The following is a 19,626-nucleotide window of genomic DNA, read 5'->3' on the forward strand; positions in this document are numbered from 1 at the left end:
AAAAGGAATGGAACCAAATATAAGCTGACTTTCCAAATAAATGTGGGGGAGATAGAACGGCCAAGCAGTTTGGTCCATGAGGCATTTGAAAGTCATCCATTCATATGTGCCTGATTAAACAGCGCTGCCATCCAGCCCTGCACTTCATCCGGGAGTGGAGAAGGTGATGAGAAAGCTGTGAGGCTGCAGCCACGTGGCTTACACTGTAATCTCTGAGAGCTGCTCCTTGGTCAGGTTCAGGGGCTGGCTTATGACGGTGATGCCATACTCCTCGGGGTCCCTGTCCTTGTGCAGGCTGGCCCGTAAGATGGCGTTGTGGGCCACGTTGAGAAAGCTGACCATGGCATGCCAGCCTTTGTTGTTATACCACACCTAGAGGGTGGAGATGACACCTGAGAGGCTGCACTAACAACAGCTGTTTAAAGAAAAAATTAGTGACAGGAACAAGAATGTGAGAAGGAGGAAGGGTTTCGCAGCGGAAAGACATTCCTCACTAGATTTCAGCAGGGGGAGGGATGGAATTTAATTAAGCTGGGAAAGTAAAAATAAAATAGCCAGCTCGTGAATTTCAGCTCTCAGGCAGATGATGTGGGCCAAGTACCTTAATGTTGTCTTGAGTTTCTAGATGTTTAAGGAAATCAGATACTTCTTTAGAGGCCTCTCTGGTGATAGGACCCTAAAAAAACAGATAAACAAGCAAGCAAGAGGTGTTTTTTGTTTTTTTTTCTGTAGCACTCATGATAATTTCTAGTTCATAGTAATTAAGCAAGCTGAAAATCCTACCCAAATCTCCAGTCTGTTTACATACCCCGCTCACGTTCATTATCCGGCCAAGGTTGCTTAAAAAACCAACAAGTACTTCCCCCGTGACAGGGATAACTGGGAGCTTTCCTCCTATGGAAATTCCTCCGTACCTGACAAGGCAACAGGAAATCCTTGGATCAGTGCCATGAACGTCACCCCCACCAGTAGCCCTCTCAGTTTCTGTGGGGAAACATCTACTTTTGGGGGAATTATCTGGACTAGCAAGCAACACTGCTCCACTTTGCAAACACCTTTTAACTCTTCCCCATTGCTGCCTCCAGGATGAAGTCCGGACCCTCTCTTGGCCTACAAGGCTCTTCTGAGTCTGGTCTGCCCCTCTCCAACCTCATCCCTGCTCACACCTTGCCTTGCGGGCATATTCTGGCCATGTGGGATTGTTTCTAGAGCTCCAAGTGGCCAGGGTTGCCTTTATTCTGTCTGTCTTTGCAGGGCTGCCAGCTTCCCTGGGTGCCTTTCCCTTTCTTGAGCATTTGGCTAACTCCAACTCACCTTGCATACGGCGTCTTCTCTTTGACATCTGCCCTGACTGCCCTCCCACCCCAACCAATGGTTCCTTTCCTGTGCCACCTCTGTGGTCTTCAGATATTTTTGGCAGCACTGGATGCACCTTCAGCTAACCAGGACCCAGTCCTGACATCCCTATCTCTCAGGGCTCTCGGCCCCACACCTGTTCAGGCAGGCCCTCCCGTCTCCTCCCTGACTCTTGCTCTGAACTGGGATGCTCCACTGCTCTGGATGTCTAAAATGATTGAGCTAAACACTAAGCTGAGCATGTCACTCTCTGGCTTAAAAACCTTCAGTGGCAGGACAAAAGCCAAACTCTTCAACAGAACAAAATTAATTTTCTGGTTCAGCAAGGCAGAGGAGGAGATCTTTATTTCTCAGGGCCTCAAATCGTCCCCTCACTCAGACTTCAGCTAAGGCCCCGCAGTTCCCCCTAGGGAGCAATTCTAAAAGCTGGACTTCACATTTATGGTTTCGAATCCACCCAGGAAACCAAGTCAACATCAGTCTTGCACCCATTCTGGGGGTCCAGGTTCTGAGGGGGGCTGGGAGGCAGCTCGCTCCTAGCATACCCCTCACAATTCTCTAAACCTCTGGAACCACTTGAGCCTCCAGGATGCTTCAGGAACAGGGTGAGTCTGGGGCTGGGCCAGACCTTCTGAAACTTAAAAGGAATGGGCCAACAAGTGTCCAGGGTTAGGCTACAAGTCCCTCTCATTGGAGTATCACAAACTGCTATATACTTGGAGGTTTTAGAACATTTTTTTGCAGGGAGAACACTGTGGAACTCCTTGTTAGGGAACACAATCTCCCACTTATATCCTCGAAGGAGATATACTACTGAGTTTCTTCTGGGTCCAGGGTGTCCCTAGCCATGTGTCCTTCAGGACACGTCTTGTGAATTCCTGAGCACGTGTGGAACAGCCCATCCATGTGGCTTTGATGTGTGGCTTTTATGTGCAATTATTTTAAGTACATCAATCTGAGATTTTAATGTCTTATAAAAATAGTTTCTTACCTCTGTTCATTGACCCAGAATTTGCTCTTTAAGCTGAAAGCCAAAATAAAATCATGCAATGAATATAACAAGTACAGCAGTGGTGTTAACTTTCCTTCCCAAACATTCAGTCTTCAGGGACATTTTTTGCATTTCCTGATATCCAAGCAACATGGAAGCTGCCCAGCGTGGGGGTCGAGCCTGAATACACATGCAGAGAAAGGACCGATGTTTTCCACCATTGGCTCTCCTAGTCACATCTCACATACTGGGCTTTCTGAGTGGCCCTGTTGTCATGTCAGAGCAGTGTGCCCAACCCAGATCCAGACAACATGGCCAGGCCATGTCACAGTGGAGTGAAGGATGCAGCCCTCCCCTCTTCCACCCTGCAAAATGAGACTCTAAAAATCACCTGCTCACTCAGGAGGAATTCTGACTTACTCCACAGCCCAAAGTTAAGACACTGGCTTTCAGACAAATTGGGGTAAAATGACAAGGTGGGAAATGAGTGGATGTCAACTCTTGACCCCAGAGTTCAAGCTCATGAACTATCATTGATAACCAGCTATCAAGCACAAATAATGCAAAATACCATACTGCAAATTTGCTGCTGAGAACAAGGTTTGGGATGGTTGCTGTTTATTTCATTATCGAATTTTGAGATTTGGATGGCGTTCTTTGTTTTGCCAACTGCTTTTACCATCTGCAATGTATTGTAGTTAATCAAGTCCATTTATCCCTTCCTCAGGCATCTAGTAGGGAAGCAACTGAAAGTACTACTAGAGTTACCATAAACTGTGTTTTATTTTAAAGCCCCAGAGCACATGGGTCCTTAGGACTCTCTCCTAGCATGCTCTCCTCAAGCTGCTTGCTCTGATGGGGGCTTCTGAAGCCCTTCCACTCTGGGTGAGGCTTGATAAGAACAGCCACAGAGCTGAGAGAACTAGATACTTCTTGAGGAGTTCACTGGCATTTTAAAGGGTGGTGATAACTGGCGATAATTTCCAGAGAATGCCAGCCCCTCCCTGCAGAGGCACTCAGACGCCAGCCACCGCCTCTTTCCTATCTGGGTCTAATTTTTTCCTTCTCTTTTTTGCTGCTTACTTTTCCCTCTTGCTTCTCTCTTTTTCCTCACTTTTTCCCCCCTTATTCCTCCACCTCCTTCCAAACTTTGTCTCTTTCTAACTAGTTAAAATATGTGGCCACAGTATTGAATAATTTCTATGCTTTTCTGACATTACTTTTAACAATGTGTGGGTTAAAATTTAAGACAGCTTGCCCTATACATAAAAACAAAAGCCAGAATTAATCTTAAGTTATATTCTACTTGTATATGCCTCAATTGCTTTTTCTGCTGAATGAGGCCCTCAAATTAGAGAAAAGAAAAAAATTTCACTGATCATAGATAAATCAGGAGAGTAAATTATCTTCTGTCCTTAGTTTTTATTTTCTCCAGGGAGCCAGGATAAAAAGTGTAAAAAAAGGTCTCTTCTTACCTGCTTCTTATAAGAGCAGGATACGTTTTCACCAAGAAGTCAGAGATGTTCCTATTCGTAAGGTCTTGTAGAATTTCGGTGCTGCGCTGTGTTCTCTAAGGCAATGAGACACCCACGTTAATTACTTTGGAACTAGAGGCCTTACAGTTTGTGAAACTGCTTGCTCTCCAAAAATTATTTATGGACTCAGCTGCTGGGAGAATACTAAATAAAGCACTGGCATCTCGCTAGTTCTCACATCACTGGTGTGAGTCATCTTTGATCCCTCTTTTTCTCTAATCCATTGACAAGACAGGGTGGCTGAACTCCACAGTATTATAAACCTCCAATCCGTCTTTGTTTCTCCAATACTGCCCCCCTACCCAAGCCACCACCTAGGCCTCTCTAGAAACTCCCAAACTGGTCTCTCTGATCCTACGCTTGGTCTCCACATCCCATTCTCCACTCGGAAGCCAGACTGAGCTGTAACAATGTATGCCAAACTCCTCAGTCCCTTGCTTACCTTCAACACTCCAATAATCCCTAGGATCACATCCCAACTCATTGTAAAGGTGCCATGGTCCTCCCACGAGCTCCTCTGGGCTCACCTGCTGTGCTCTCCCCACCCTCCCTACTTCTCAGCAGGTACCTCTCACTCCTGATGTAGCCTTGCATTCTGCCTGGGAACTCCACCTGCAGGCCTCCCACGGGCAGCTGTCAGTTCAAGTTTTATTCCCCAGAGCATATTCTCTGTTCCTAGTCACTCTCTAGCACCACATTCTGCTGTGTTTTCATCACAGCACTCTGAGGTTTTCCTTCTGGGGGATCTGTTTACCTGCTGCCATCTGTTGTATGTCCCTTCAGGATACAGTCTTGGTGAGAGCAGGGACTTTGCCTGACTTGTGGGCTATTGTGTGCCCAGCACCCAGAACAGTACCTGGCATACAGTTGACATAATATATTTGTGACATTAACGAAGGCATTTGAATAGTGCCTTACAATTTACAGATCACTTTCAAAATATATCTACGACTAGAAGCTAATTCATCAAAAGCTTTTGGAGAATTCAAAAGTGCATGAGTTTGGCCGCCAGATGGCAATATTACTTCAAATTTGAGAACACATTGTGTTTGGTTTCTCATCTTAGCCGATTTCACGGATCAGTCATAAACCTTTTGCAAAAGCATTCACTCTGTCAAGGGTGCTACCCAGGGGTAACTGAGAAGACTTTTGGTGGCATTTAATACTGTTATCACATACCATTCTTTTCACTTCTGTACACTTTCTATCTCCTCCGTTTTCCAATTTACTTTCCCTCTGCAGTTGACTGTTTCTATCTTCCACTGTCTTCAGCTAAAAAGAGAACTGGTGCCCACTAAATGCTCATTGTGTGCCAGACACTATGTTAAATGCCCTACACACATGATCTCACTTAATGCTAATACACTCATGAGAGAGGAATTCTTACGTTAATTTAAAGACGGAGAAGCAGATTCAGAAGGGTCAGCTGGCCAGCCCTGGGGCACAGTGCCTGTGTGGTGGCCTTGGAACTGCACCTGCATTTGTGTGACTCCGGGCCCTTCCACTCTATCTATCACCTCTTCTCAAGCAGTTCACTGAAGTGTTCGCTGCCACAGTCCCCTGGTGGATTCCAGGCTGGAACAATTGCTGATGCCTGGGACAGTCTGTGATAAATGCTTTTCTCTAAAAATTCTGTCAAATAAAATACTCCTACAACTCTATCTCCATGTATACCAGATGTCAGGGACAGAGTGCTCCCACCTCAGGACCCACGACCAGGTAAAGAATGTTAGAGCAGGAAGGGTCCCTAGAGATGACTGCATCTACCATCCCTATTTTCCAGGTGAGGACAACTGACCCCCTCTGATTCAGGCCACACCCTTGGACTCATTCCAGGCTGTCTGAGGAAGTGTGTTTGAGTGAGTGGGGTGAGTAGATGTGAATAGGGGTGTGTGTGTGTGTGTGAGAGAGAGAGAGAGAGAGAGCGCGCACTCGAGTGAGCACAGTTCCTGTGCAGATATGTGACGTTCAATTTTCCTCCAAAAAAAGGCATGAATGCTAGTGGGGAAATGCAGGAGTGAAAGAAAATCATAGGAACTGGTTTGCCTTTTTGCAGGACTTTGGTGGCTGTCGAAGCCTGTTAAATTTTTCCCCAGGGACCAAAGACTAACACTTACTGGAGATAAGTTTCCAAGCTGGACAGGCAGCGCTGACGTGAGGACTCATTTAGGGAATGTGTCACCATGGGGACAGGCTCGGCCTTCCCTCCCTCTCCTGGCTAGGAACTTAATGTGCAATGTCACAGCCTTGGGTCCTGGTGCTGGATGACTCTGAACAGAGGCAGCCACAGGAGCACTCAGCACTTGACCGCAAACCAAGCTTCCTCTTGGGGTACAAAGGACCGAGACAAGCTCCTTGTGTCCTTATTTTGGAATCCCTATGATGCTGAGTTGTGATTCAAAGACAGAATATATTGCTCGAGAAATATAAAGGTATATGCCTTAGAATATAAAGAAAAAGATTGGGTATTCATTTAACACAGAATCATTGACAAGCCAGCAACTGTGATAGCCATTATGCTGAAATCTAGTTGTCCCCAATTATCTGCTTGTCCCCACTGCCATATTAATGGCCTTTTTCACTAGGTACACGGCCACCCAGAATAAAGACCACAGCTCCCAGTCTCCCTTGATACCAGCTTCTAGCCAGTGATATATAAGTGCAAGTGCTATGTGGTAGCTTCTGGAAATCTTCCTTAAAAACAGCACTTCTGCACACTTTGCCCTCTCTTTTGCTTTGCCCTTCTTCCATTCTGATGCCTGGTAAGTAAACTCTGCCATTTTGGCAGATGAGGCCAAGGCCTAGTTAGCACAGAGGAGGAGCAGGATAAAACATCACGGACCACCCACGTAAACTTTTAGATGAGAGCAAAACAAGTTGTGTCTCGTTTTATCTACTGTTAGTTTGGAGTTGTCATCACTTGAGTTCAAGCTAATTCTAAAAATTCCTTGCCCACATATTTCATTAAATCCTCATCATAATACTATGAGATAAGTGCAGTTATCCCCAATTTGCAGATGAGGAAATTAAGGCTCAGAGAGGTCAGGTTACCCACCCAGACCTCTCCACCTCCCACACCTGTGCCCTTCCCACGACACCACACTGCCTCCTTGGGAATTGTTCATTCACTGCCAAATCACAGGACAGAGTCATCTGAGGCCCAGCGCTGTGCAGTCAGCTGGGAGGCCCATTACCGACCAGAGACAAAGTGAGACTTGCATGGCCCCTCGAACTGTCTCCGAAACCCCCAGGAGAGGATCACTGGGATCTATTCTGGAGTTCAGAACTCCCAAGATAGGGAGCTGCACAGAGCCAAGATCATAGATGTCTCTGAAATAACTGAGTGCTGACCGTGCAGGTGTATACACACGCATGCACGTGCATTAGATACACAGTACATGGCAAGCATAAGACTGTTAATACATACATAAGTAAATCTGCATTGGAATGTACATCACAGCATTGTTTATAGTGGAGGAAAATTGAAAACTCAAATGCCCAACAATAAGAGGTCAGTTAAATAATTTAAAGTAAGTCCAAATAATAGAATAGTATACAGGTGTTAAAAATGATGTAGATATATATTCATTAACATGGATGTATGTTCATGATATATTATTCAGTAAGAAAGGCAGCTTTCAAGATAATATTTTGAATACAATCATGTTTGGGTGGATGAAAACCAAATGTTATCGGTGCTTAACTCCAAGTGATGATTTTTTTCTTCTTGTGACTTATCTGTGTTTTGTAATTTTTCTATCATGAGCATGCATGATGTGTATGATTTTTTTAAATGCTTAAAGATATTTTCTTACTAAGCTTGAATCGGAAGCACATGGTGGGAAACGAAGATTTTAGTCAGCAGCTTCCTCCAGGTGGCAGCCACAGGGCCCTTCGGGAAGCCCCCCTGAGAGGACCCAGGGAGCCCAGTTTAGCCCTCGTGCAACTGTCAGTTTGAAATGTGAGTTGGCTAGAGACACAGAAGTTTCTGTGTGTGTCCCCGGTCCCTGCTGTCCCAGGCAGATTCAGGGGCCCTTGGTTTCCCATGGGGGGTTGGGGTACCTGTGGGGGTGGGAGCCCCCCGGCGCCCTCGGGGCACTCGGGCAGCATGGTGAGCTTCTCTCTGGTGCTGCACCTGCAGGACGGCGAAGGGTCGTCCGGCGTCCACTGCTGCTTCTGCAACAGGTGGGTGACATTCGGGGACACAGAAGGAGTCTTCCAGGGGGTAGAATTGCCACAGGGGTACTCCCTCAGGGAAGATAAGAAAATATTACACAATCAGTTCCAAAGTTGATAAAAAAAAAATCCCTAGAAATGAGAAATTGTACCCAACACTCCCCTTCTCCACCTATCTTCCTCTTCCTCCTCAGATCCACGCACTTTCTCCTTATGCTCTTGGAGGTTAGTTTCTGCTCAAGAAATATCAAGACTAGGATTTTGTTGATTGGGTGTGGGGCTGGGGAATAATTATCTAACATGTGGACTATTTTATCTCCCATTCTTTTCTTCTAGCAGCTCTAGCTGTTGACAAGTAGAAGAAAAGAAGGATTTGAAATTAGTCTATTTTGGTCCTTATCCATAGCTTTGAAAAAGATTGGACAAGAGAAGTCAAAAATATATTGAACTTTGAGGATTCCTGGTGTATTTCAGCTGCCTTCTAGAACTCCCTGGGCAATGACACAGCGAGGCAGGAGGAGGCAGTGAAAGGAGGCAGTGAAAGCCCCTGCACACAAGTGTCGAAGGAGAGGCTGCGTGGGCGCTGGTCGGAGATACGGAAGCCACCCGTGTAATACAGAGCAGGACTGAGAGGGGTCGCTCCAACCCTGCCGTGCTGGAGCCCACCACTGCGGTCTCCCAGCAGAGCTAGCGGTGTCAGGGCAGGGCTGTGCAGGGACTTACGGAAGCCACTCTTCCTTCAGGCAGCGGTTGCCGAAGCCTGGCTTGTTCAGAAGGACGTCTGCAAGTGCTGCCAGCCGCTCACTGCCCGGCTCGTCCATGCTAAACAGAGTGAGGCATATGACTGGGACAGAGCAGATTAAAGCAGCCAAAGCCTTAACTGAGTGGCTGCACGTGCCAGGCATGGGTTCAAGGCACTGAACGCAGCCTTGGAATGGTTATAGGTCTCCTGGGAGTGGGGTAGGTTTCCTGAACACACCCAGTATTCTGACAGCTTGATCATCTATGCCTCAGAACGATGGAGCTTCAATCCACTCGCCCAAGCATTGCATTCTCCTACTCTCCCGCCCAAGCTGTCCTGCCTGTCCACTTGGGATCACCTTTCCAGGCAGTGATGGGTACATTAACCTCCCTTCTGAGGGCAGCCCGAGGGCCCCTTCCATGTCGGTGAAGGTCCCAGGGAAGTGGGAAGAGGCCCTTGCAAGCAGCACGTGACCTGGGAGCCCCACACCCATGGAGGAGGATGGTGGCCCGGGGGTCTGCGCACCTGAAGAAGGTGTACTGCTGCCCATACATCCAGGGGTGAAGGGTCAGGGCAGGATATTCACCAAAAGGAGGGACAATGACGGAGAGCATCAGAGCCAGAAACACAAAGGTGGCTGGGAGCACTATCTGTGGAGAACAGACGTGGAAACGTGGGCTGCGGCAATGTGGGATGTTACACACACACTCACACTCACACTCTCACACACTCACACACACGCTCATTCTTTTAGACATTTATCCTGCAGCCTCCTAATGGGGCTCGGTGGAGAGGAAGGTCAGGCTTCTGGGGAACATCACAGGCAGGGCGTGCAAAGGCAGGACTGGAGAGGAAAACAGAATGTTCTGGTAGCCGATGGGGAATCTGAACATAGGCCAATGTTCAGACAGATGGTAAAGGGCAGTTCAAAGAGCAAGTCACATTGCTCACTGCTCTCTGAACCAGAGTTTCTTTTTCTAAATAAAGAAACATTAAAAGGAAAAGAGAGGATGATGACCTTGATACATAGGGTTCAGTTGCACAAATGAATGAAAACATGACTTTCCCCTTCACTGTAAAAACAAAAACAACATTAACATATTCACTATTATTCTATTTTCTTTGCTAAGTGAGGCCCAATTTACAAAGAAAGTTTGTGTTACCAAGAATCAAAATAAAGGTTTGGCAAGGAGGAAACAGAGCAGACAGAATCTAAACAGGGTGCTCATAGCTGTGGTTGGTTGGTTTGTCTATTAGCTTGTTTGTTTTTGAGACAGAGTGCTGCTCTGTAGCCCGGGCTAGAGTGCCGTGGCGTCAGCCTAGCTCACAGCAACCTCAAACTCCTGGGCTCAAGCAATCCTCCTGCCTCAGCCTCCCAAGTAGCTGGGACTACAGGCACGTGCCACCATGCCTGGCTAGTTTTTTCTATATATGTTTTTAGTTGCCCAGCTAATTTCTTTCTATTTTTAGTAGAGACGGGGTCTCACTCTTGCTCAGGCTGGTCTCCAGCTTCTGAGCTCAAGCAATCCTCCTGCCTCGGCCTCCCAGAGTGCTAGGATTACAGGCCTGAGCCACCGCACACAGCCATGGTTGTGTTTGAACCCCTGCATGCGGGAAGATGCAGGACACGGGGGAAATGCCAGGAGGGGACACACAGGCCCTGGGACATGCGACTGAGCACAGCCCAAGCCCACTGGCAATGATACCTGGGCCAGGAAGTCCTTGCGGCTGCGGATGGTGTGGTGGAATCGCTTGACCAGCAGTGCCTGCATGTGCTGCAGGACGAGCCAGGCCCCTCTGTTGAGCTGGGCGCCCCGGTCTGGGGGCGGGGAGGGCTGGCCCTCGGGCTGAGCTCCAGGCACTGGGCCATGGACGTTGGAGCCCTGGGGAATCTGTCCAGCCTTCTCTCCAGGGCTCAAGCAGGGGTGTCGGAGGCTGGCGTTTTCCCATTTCTGCTGAGTACCACCTGGGTTGGGAGAGTGAATTAATAATTTGGAAAAACATCCATGAGGTGCGGATTGCTCATGCCATTTTTTTTTTACAGCATTGGATTCCCCTTCATTTAAGTCAGCAACAAAATACCAGGCCTGGTAGGTTAATAATCTTTGTAAAACTCTATTTTCCCATATAATTATCTATAGATAGAATCACCTGAAATCACATAAAAATTCTCTGTTAGCATTCACGAGAACGACATAGCTCTAAACACATTGTCACTGAGAGAGGTCTGAAATATGTAATTCAGCAAAAAAACACGAAGGCTCAGAACAATATGTGTAATAAGATCTCATTTACGTTAGAAAGTTCACATATCACACACAAAGAGTGCCCATCACTGTCGACAGAGGTCGCCCCTGGCGGGGCAGAGTTGAACAGGGAAGGGGATGAAGTAGGACAGGGGACTTCAGCCTTTTAGGTATTATTGGTTGGATTTTTAAACAAGGTATCTTTCATTATTACCTGTCTACTTAAAGAAATTAATAATCAGAGCCAGCTTGGTTCTTTCTGAATCTTAGAGGACACTGAAAATCGGCAGAGACTAATGAATTAGGAATTAGGGGGCTGGGGTTTGAATCCTGATTCTTACAAGATGTATCAAACTGTCTGAATCTGAGCTTTCTCAACTGTAAAGTGAAAATGAGAACATTTCACAGGATTGTTCTGAAGATGAAATGAGATAACACAGGGGAGCGTACCCTATAAACCACTGTGGCTTTGGGTGAACAGAGAGAATTCAACTTTTGTATCTGCAAAGCTCAAAAGAAAACTTGGGCCTGCAGAGAGCTGCTCCCACCCCTCCCGAGGACTGCTCCCCACCTCACACCCACCCTGCTAGGATAATCACCTCTTTTGAATACCACATGACCTCCCCGGATGGGCCGGAGCTCATTTGGGCTGGTATATTTGACCAGTGGTACTCTTGGGCATAGCTGATAAACATTTGGGATCACTTATGAAATAAGAGGAAAAGCAAATTATCTCAAGAGATAATACCAGAATCCCCATAGGGAGAAAACACTCTTTGCGTAGGCAAATGCCAGGATATGCCATACCGGGTAGAAGGAGGCAACCCGTGGCTTGGCTGGTGTCAGGAGCCTAGGGAGCAAAGGAGAACTGCTGCACAGCTTTGCCTGTGCTCAGAAGGGTTTTACTATACGGGTGGGGGCCTCTTGTTCTATCAGAAGTGTTTTGTGTTGTGGCAGGTGACCCCTCCTGCACTTCCATCTCTCCAGCCTCCACCCTCTGTAGTAAAGTCTACTACACTCATGGATGCATAGCTGTGGGTTTGTGTGGTTGTGAGTTTTGGTAAAAAAAAAAAAAAAAAAATCATGGAAGGGGCAGGTTGGTGCCCAGGCTGACACGTGTAGGAGAGAGATTCCCAGAATCCGCAGGAATGTTGGTCCCCATGGTTTCAAAGTCCACAGGCCCCTAAATGAGGGTTCAGATGATTTTATCTTGATCTCTAAAGGGCCAGGAGACTCTAGCAGCTGGCATCTGGGTTGTGTTTGCTGCCTCCATTATCACTAAGGACTCTGCCAGCTGCCACTCACACAGATAGAAATGGATCAGAGGCCTGGTGGATATGGTGGGGGAGGGCGGGGGGGGGGGTGGTGGAGATGAGGATGACCCTGTGGCAGGAACAAGCAACTGGGGATGTGGGGTGAGAAGTTCGGGGATGAAGCTCCCACCCTGACCTCCATAAGAATCCTGATTCATTCAGAGTGTTCCCGCTCAGATCTGACTTGGTCTGTTAGTCCTTCATCATTCAAAGGTAGCAAGAATGCAAAATACCTATTATTTGGGGGTCAGATACTATAGAGGAATATTTCCCAGCTTTGTTGTTTTGTGATTTTTTCCTTAGACTTTCAAGATAGATCTAGGGCAATGGGGTGGGGGGAGCCACGCACTCCAGCACCATACCAGCAAACAGAGTTCTCGAATCAGAATCCTCCGTGACCTTCAGAAAAATCTGTCAAGAAGACACAAAGAGAGAGTTTGGCTTAGGCATTCCCAGTCTCAGAGAAATTTAACCTGAGCTCCATTTTGTCAGGTATTGCTTCATAATGGAAAGAAAATCTATTATGACTGTTATCTAAGAACATAGTCTTCTATAAATACAAAAGTAAGCACATAATGACCACAATTGCGTAAAATATGTATGCATATGAACAAAGGCAGGAGGAAGTAAGCCAAAAATGAAGATAGGTGCTATGCCTGGGAGGGGAATTATGGCTTTCTGCTTTTACAAAACTTTGCTCTAAGGTTAGACTTTTGCAAAGAACTGCCTCTTCTGGCACCTGACAGAAACCAACTGGAATCTCTGCTTTACCTCTTCCAGGGGAGTGTCAGAAATTCCAAAGCTGCTGAGCCCCAGGTCAGCCAGCGTCTCCTCCAGCTCTCTGAAAAGGCTAGCATATGCTCTCTGCTTGAAGTTCTTATTTGGAAGAAGAAAGATAAGTTCTTGACCAATGCATTCCACCAGCTTTGCCTCTGGAACATGGTGGAGGACCACATCCATCAGCTCATTCACATCCCCTAAGGCAAGAAAAAAGATTGATGCCAACTCTATTTTCCAGAACCTGGAAGACTGTGAGATTGCCCAGGTTTCCACTTTCTTCCATCTCTCATTTGAGTGACTGTTACTCAGTGGCAACTCTTTTGGAGGACTGGAACTCCATTAAGTCTGTTTTTCGCAGGTTTGGCCCCATGATGGCCACTGAGAGGTAGAAAGAGATGGCAGCAAGAGGGCTCCCCACTAGCTAGCTGTGCACCCTTGGGGGTGCGATTTCCTCCTTTGTTCAAGCAAATGTTCTCAACATATTTCTCCTCAGGCTGTGTTACAATGGGCAGGTCATACCTGGGTTTCCTCATCTGTGAAAAGGGGAAAATAATAGCACCCACCTTGTTGTTGTTTGTGAGGATGGGATGAGTTACACACACAAAGCGCTTAGAGCGGAGCCTGGCACATGGGCGCGTGCAGCTGCTATTGTTATCATGAACATCATCTCAGGTAAGAAAGCTCTTTGTCATTGTAGTGGCTCATTCTCATTCACTGCAAACTTACGGGTTAAGTCAAAGTTGTTTTCATGTTCCTGGCCCAAGCTAGGCAGGACCTGCCCAAGACACTGACCTGGAACTGGCGTCCAAGCTGCGAGAAGTCCCTGTCCTAAATCATACTCCCATGCCTGGTCTAACTTCTCGGAGGACTGCATCATTTCCCTTGGGATTGCACCTGCCTCCTCAAACAAAACAAAACTTGATTCTCAGCTCACAGGAAATGCAGAAGGGGGTTAAGAAGCCATGGAGAGAGGCTGGGGTAAGGGTGGGGGAGTGAATGGCGTGAGAGCATGAGCACTAACAATGATTTGCCTGCTACACTTACACGGGCAGGATTGGATTTTATGCGCAAGCACGTATTATTTAAAAACTAAAAATCTAACTTAAAAAACTTCGAAGCATGTACTTGAAGAGACAGTTTCCTCATACATTATCATGAGAGGCAGGCCAGAGGGAAAGGGATTCCGGACACTCAGAACTCTCTGGAAAGCAGTTCTCTTAGAGAGAGTCAGGGTCACCCAGTTGGCTCTTTTCTTTTAAAAAAATGACCCACGTGGAGAGATTTCAGGGCTTTCAACTGAAATCCTTCTGCTTCGCTGGACTGGAAGGTTTGTTTTATGTCAAATCTGCAAATTGGACTCAATTGTCTTTAGCTGTGGGATGACTTCATACAGAGGCTGGAGAGTTCTTTGTGTGAGGAAGCAGCTCTGCCCTAACAGCTCTCTAGGGGTCACGTTCATTGTTCTCTTAGGAAGGAAATTGAACCCAAAGTCCCTGGATTCCCAGGAATTGTGTCTTAGACGTGTGTCAGCCTTTCCAGAAGTAGCCCTGTAGGTCAGCAGGGCTTTCGGCGTCCGGCAGGGAGGTCTGCGAGTGTGTGTGGCGTGTGGGTGTGTGTGAGTGAAAAGCCTTCCAAGGACCTAACTGGGGCTTGAAATGATCCTCTCTCCCTTGTTTTCGGCAAAACTACTTACTGCACTCCCCGCCATTCACAGCATCCCTATTCTATACAAAGAAAACATTCATTTAGAAATAAAGTAATATTTTTCAAGAAAAAAAGTCACCCAGCCATGAAGGCCTTGTTTCCAACTTTATTTTGGTGAAACAGTAATTCAGCATATTAGTATTAATTTTTTTTAAATATAAATTTCTTGACCAAGATTCCTCCCGGAAGGAATCTTCGGAGAACAGGGAGAGACCCACAGCAAGGCAGGTAGGAAAAAGACACAGAAACGTCATCCTAAAAGATGGTTTCTGTTCCTCACGGGTTCTGTCGGTACACAGAGAGGTGAGAGAGTGAGTGCTGACACAACTCTGTGCATTTCCTCTGAAGTTTTATTCACAGAACGTGAATATTGTTGGGTTTTCTTATCCCACCAGATTTCAGTGAGCAAATTCTTCATATTTAGGAAAAAGTTGTGTAAATAGAAACCTTTTTTTTTTCTTTGATAAGCAGACACCTTTCCCTGCTTCATTAACCTGGGTTAGTACATAAGTTTAGTTTGCTCCTGTGTAAGAATTTGTTTCTATAGGATAGCCTTTCTACCTCATCTTCCTGGAGGTGGGGGTACCCCTGAGAGCTTCAGTGGACCCTAATTCAAGGGAGAACCACTGGAAAATTGGGAAGCTGAGGGAAGAGTCAGGAATATAACAAGGGTGTGTGATATTACCAGACTTGCTGTCCACACATGCTATCTCTGACTCTCTCGAAAGTTTACTGTAAGAACTGTGCATAACCGTGGTCCCATTAGAGGGCGCCATTGCCCACATTTAGTGTCTCTCCAGACACTAAGGTCACCTGGAGCCAGAGCAGCAGGACCCCAGGAATGGAGGCTTAATAAGGGTAAGGACACAGAGTGAACAAAGACTGGATTCCTCATTAAAGGGAGGGGGCCCTTAGGTGCATGATTTTTAAAATCCCTTTAGGAATGGAGGAAGAAGAAAGACAAAACGCTCAAAGAAAAAGATGACCAAACAATCCATGACCTTGGGTCTAAGAAGTACACAGTGTTCTCTTTGCTCCCATTAAAAAGCATCATAACAGAACACACTCCATGATACTGGGAAATGGTCATCAGACAAGAACCGAGGTATAGCCTGCCCCAGTCCTTACCGTCCAAGACTTGTTCTGGAGTTATGTCATTGACACAGGCTGGACAACTGATGGAGAGACCCTTAGACGCACAGCTGCAGGTCCCCTACAACAGACAGACAGCAACGACTGACCAGATGCACATCCCTTCACCGACAGCATCTCCCTGATGCTGACTGCTGTCACGCCTGCTTTCTTTGTTTCTCACTGCCAAGTGTGGTCAACACGTTTTTCTCCACTGTTTAATCTGTTAATTCATCTGAGCATTTTGAGGGTGTAGCTGCTTGATTTTATCCTGGAGAGTGTGTGAGTCAGGCACACAGAGAAGCAGTACCTCAAAGGATCCCTTTGACTTGTCATTAATTATGTGGCAGCTGCAGGTTCTGCCTGTATAAGACATTTGCTCCTCCCTCCCCGAGCTGCACACTGGGCTGTGGAAACCTACCCAGGACAGGAAAACCCAGCAGCAGCTGGACACTTAAACTAGAGGCATAAATAATGCTATAATATAAGAATCGTGACAATTTTGAATGTGAGCAATGCCTATTTGCAAGGAACCCAGAGCATATTTAGAATACTTTGTCTCATTTATCTTCATATCCCTAAGCAGCAGAAGCAGAGGTCATTAGTTTCATTTTCCACATGGAGAAAAAAGAACAATGAGGAATTAAGTAATTTGCCTAGGTAGGATCACAGTTTGTCCAGTTTGTAGCCCAAACCTAAACCTAGTTCTCCTGACATGCTAAAGTGGTCTCTGCTGGTTGGTATTTTTTGGGTTCATCATTTTTAGGTTATAGTTCCCAAGGAGGCCTTTTCTTAGCTTTAATTTACCACTAGAATTCAGGTTTAATTAGGGAACATGAACGTTAGAATGAGAAAAAGGAAGTTCAACAACTACTCTTCCAACAGTCTAACCTTGCAGAATAAGACATTCGCTTCTGTGTTGCACCAAACCACATGTGAAGTCTGGGATACTGGTGTGTAATCCAGTGCGTAATATTTCAGGTCATTTAAAACTGGTTGTTTCATTTTGAGGAAAGCATTTGCAGGAAGAAGGTTCAGAATGTGTTTATTGGAATCTCCTGCAAATGGTCCCAGAAACAAAGAAGCTGATTCTGATGGCTAGAGCTCAACTGGGCGGAAAGGTCCAGAGTGGCAGCCCGATGCTGCGGGCTCCTTCCTTGGGCAGACACATACCTCGCAGCCTCTCCTTTGGCTCTGCATGTTTTTCATCTTGCGCACCAAGGTTAAGTAGAAGCCCGAGCCAAAGCAGTTCTTCAGGAAGAGCGGGGTGCCCGAGCAATAGAGCCTTCCCTGAGAAATGATGGCGATGCGGTCCCCGAGGAGGTCTGCCTCGTCCATGTGGTGAGTGGACATGATAATGGTTCTACCTGCAAGGGCAGGGGTCAGGGAATCACCAGGCAGACCCTAGCTGGTAGAGGATGTACAGCAAGCTCCTGGTCATATGGTTGGAAAAACTGGGAGTTAATAAAAAAAGGGGGGGGAGTATAATTCTGCAGCAAATCCCAGGATATCAGGATAACAATAACAACAACAACTAACATTCCATAGCGTCCTACATACTACAAAGCACTGTCGCATACAGTATCTCTTCATCTGGCATAGGATCTGACACAAACAAATCGCTATATACAGGACGCGTTTTTTACTGTTCATCAGCATCTATCGAGTTCCGGATGTACCTTCTCTGGATCATTAGGCTCTGCATTTATAACTTTTGTAAAGATCGATCTCTCTCTCTCTAACTGGAGACGTCATTAAAAGAAAATAGTACTGAGGATTCCAGGATGGCAAGCCTTCAGGGAGGGCACGGGGAAATACTGTGTGAATAGAATAAGGGGAATCTCTGGTTTGACCACAGGATTGAACCACACTATCACTTCTGGTACTCAGCTCTGCCTGCTGTGTCTTCTGAATCTGAGCCCTCTGTCTGAAAGATGCTGTGACAGAGAAGGACAGCCCCACTTGGGGACTTTTCCATCTGCTGCAGTCTCAGGAGGCTTTAACTGGAACATAAGTTCACTCAAGTCACTGATAAAGCCCAGCTGAGTGTAGGTTCGGCAGTTACTATACTCAATTGCCAGGTGTGAGAGAGTAGGGACCACAGGTCCAGCCTCAGGGGGAGCCCAGGCCCTAAGCAGTGGCCATTACCTGAGCGATATTTCAGGAGCAGGTCCCAGATTGAGCGTCTTGAGTAGGGGTCCACCCCAGAGGTGGGCTCATCGAGAACAACCACCTTGGCATCTCCCACAAAGGCAATGGCGACAGATAGCTTCCTCTGCATGCCACCTAGAAGCACATGGAGGATGGGGTCATGAGGCCGTGGAGGGTGGAGAGGAGAAGGGCCCTGGGCTAGTGACACAAGGGGGTATCTTAAATCCAGCAGCAGTTTCATGCTGCCCCCTTACCTGTTTATACAGTATTCAAAGCCCTAGTGGTGTGCAGGCTTTGTAAACACAGAAGAGGCAACCCTTGCCTCCTTGGATGAGACCATTTGAAGACTGTTCTACATGTTGGTTCAAACATGTAAACCTCAGAACAAATAAAGCCCAGGCTACTATGAGACAGTGTTCCACATGGGAAATGACCCAGAGACGGGTGCTCTTAGATTCTCAGAATAACTTCACAGAAGTGTTCCAGCTCTGAGGAGCTCTCCTGTCGTAAGCTTCCCTGGTGCACTGGTAGCGATGACTGCCCTCTGTGACCCTGACCCCCGAGCACCTGAAAGGTCCTGAGCTTCCTCATTCCTCTTGTGGTGGAGGCCCGTGTCCTCTAACATGGCTTCCATCTCCAGCTGGGCCTCCTCCCACGACCTGCCCTTCAGCTGGGCATAGAACAGGACGTGTTCGGCCACGGTGAGGCTGTGGGGATGGGACAGGGAGAAAAGCGATGAGCTCAGCAGTTCCACTTCTAGCAATTTCTCATACAGAAGTAATTAAAGATGAGTACAAAGATGTGACAATCAAGATGTTCCTCGTGGTGTTGTTTATGATACAAAAACAGAATAAACGGACCCTGCCTAAACAATTAACAAGAGAGGATGGCTTAAATAGTTCGTTCATACAATGGAATAGTATGTAAACATTTAATGTTATAGAAGATCTGTAATGACATGAAAAGATGTTCATGATATCTTAGGTCTAAAAACAGCAATCACATTTTTTTAAATGGCAGGTTACAAAATTGTAGGTATAGTTTTGTTATCCTTTTTATTTTAAAGTACATATCTCTATCTACACATACATAGGAGAAAGTTCTGAAATATTATATACCAAGGTATTAACAGTGGTTATCTCTGTGTAATAAAATTACAGGTGACTTTTATTTTCTTCTTTTTGTTTATCTGTATTTCCTTCTCTCCTCCTTCCCTCTCTCCCTTCCCTTCCTTTCACAATGACTATGTATAGTTTCTTAGATAAGAAATAAAATATATATTAATTAGAAAAAAAGCAGCAACTGAAAAGCCCCCTAAAAAGTTGGTCTTTAGTGCCATGGCTTAAAATGGGGACAGGAACGATGGTTCTCCTCTCTCTGGCCCCGAGAGGAAGGACTTCAGGGCTAAGCAAGGGGTCCAGAGCTGGGCCACTCTCTCCAAGAGGAGACAGCATCATTCTTCTGAGGGGGAGACGTCAGCTCCAAGCACCAGAGGCACAGT

The 19,626-nt window shown here is 46.4% G+C and overlaps 1 protein-coding gene across 1 annotated transcript in view; it reads right to left on the reverse strand.

The window, feature by feature from the left end:
* Window positions 1-19,626, reverse strand: part of ABCA4 (ATP binding cassette subfamily A member 4) — a 131,765-nt gene that overhangs the window by 33,796 nt on the left and 78,343 nt on the right. The window contains exons 21-35 of the mRNA XM_069480195.1: window positions 18,693-18,832; window positions 18,123-18,260; window positions 17,148-17,341; window positions 15,972-16,056; window positions 13,131-13,336; window positions 12,722-12,770; window positions 10,507-10,766; window positions 9,326-9,450; window positions 8,782-8,880; window positions 7,945-8,131; window positions 3,823-3,917; window positions 2,348-2,380; window positions 809-914; window positions 602-676; window positions 203-372 (exon numbers count right to left, since the gene is read on the reverse strand). Coding sequence (XP_069336296.1) covers window positions 203-372; window positions 602-676; window positions 809-914; window positions 2,348-2,380; window positions 3,823-3,917; window positions 7,945-8,131; window positions 8,782-8,880; window positions 9,326-9,450; window positions 10,507-10,766; window positions 12,722-12,770; window positions 13,131-13,336; window positions 15,972-16,056; window positions 17,148-17,341; window positions 18,123-18,260; window positions 18,693-18,832 — 1,962 coding nt within the window. The remainder of the gene's footprint in view (window positions 1-202; window positions 373-601; window positions 677-808; window positions 915-2,347; window positions 2,381-3,822; window positions 3,918-7,944; window positions 8,132-8,781; window positions 8,881-9,325; window positions 9,451-10,506; window positions 10,767-12,721; window positions 12,771-13,130; window positions 13,337-15,971; window positions 16,057-17,147; window positions 17,342-18,122; window positions 18,261-18,692; window positions 18,833-19,626) is intronic.

The sequence above is a fragment of the Eulemur rufifrons genome, chromosome 8 (assembly GCF_041146395.1).
Source record: "Eulemur rufifrons isolate Redbay chromosome 8, OSU_ERuf_1, whole genome shotgun sequence".
Classification (NCBI taxonomy): Eukaryota; Metazoa; Chordata; class Mammalia; order Primates; family Lemuridae; genus Eulemur; species Eulemur rufifrons.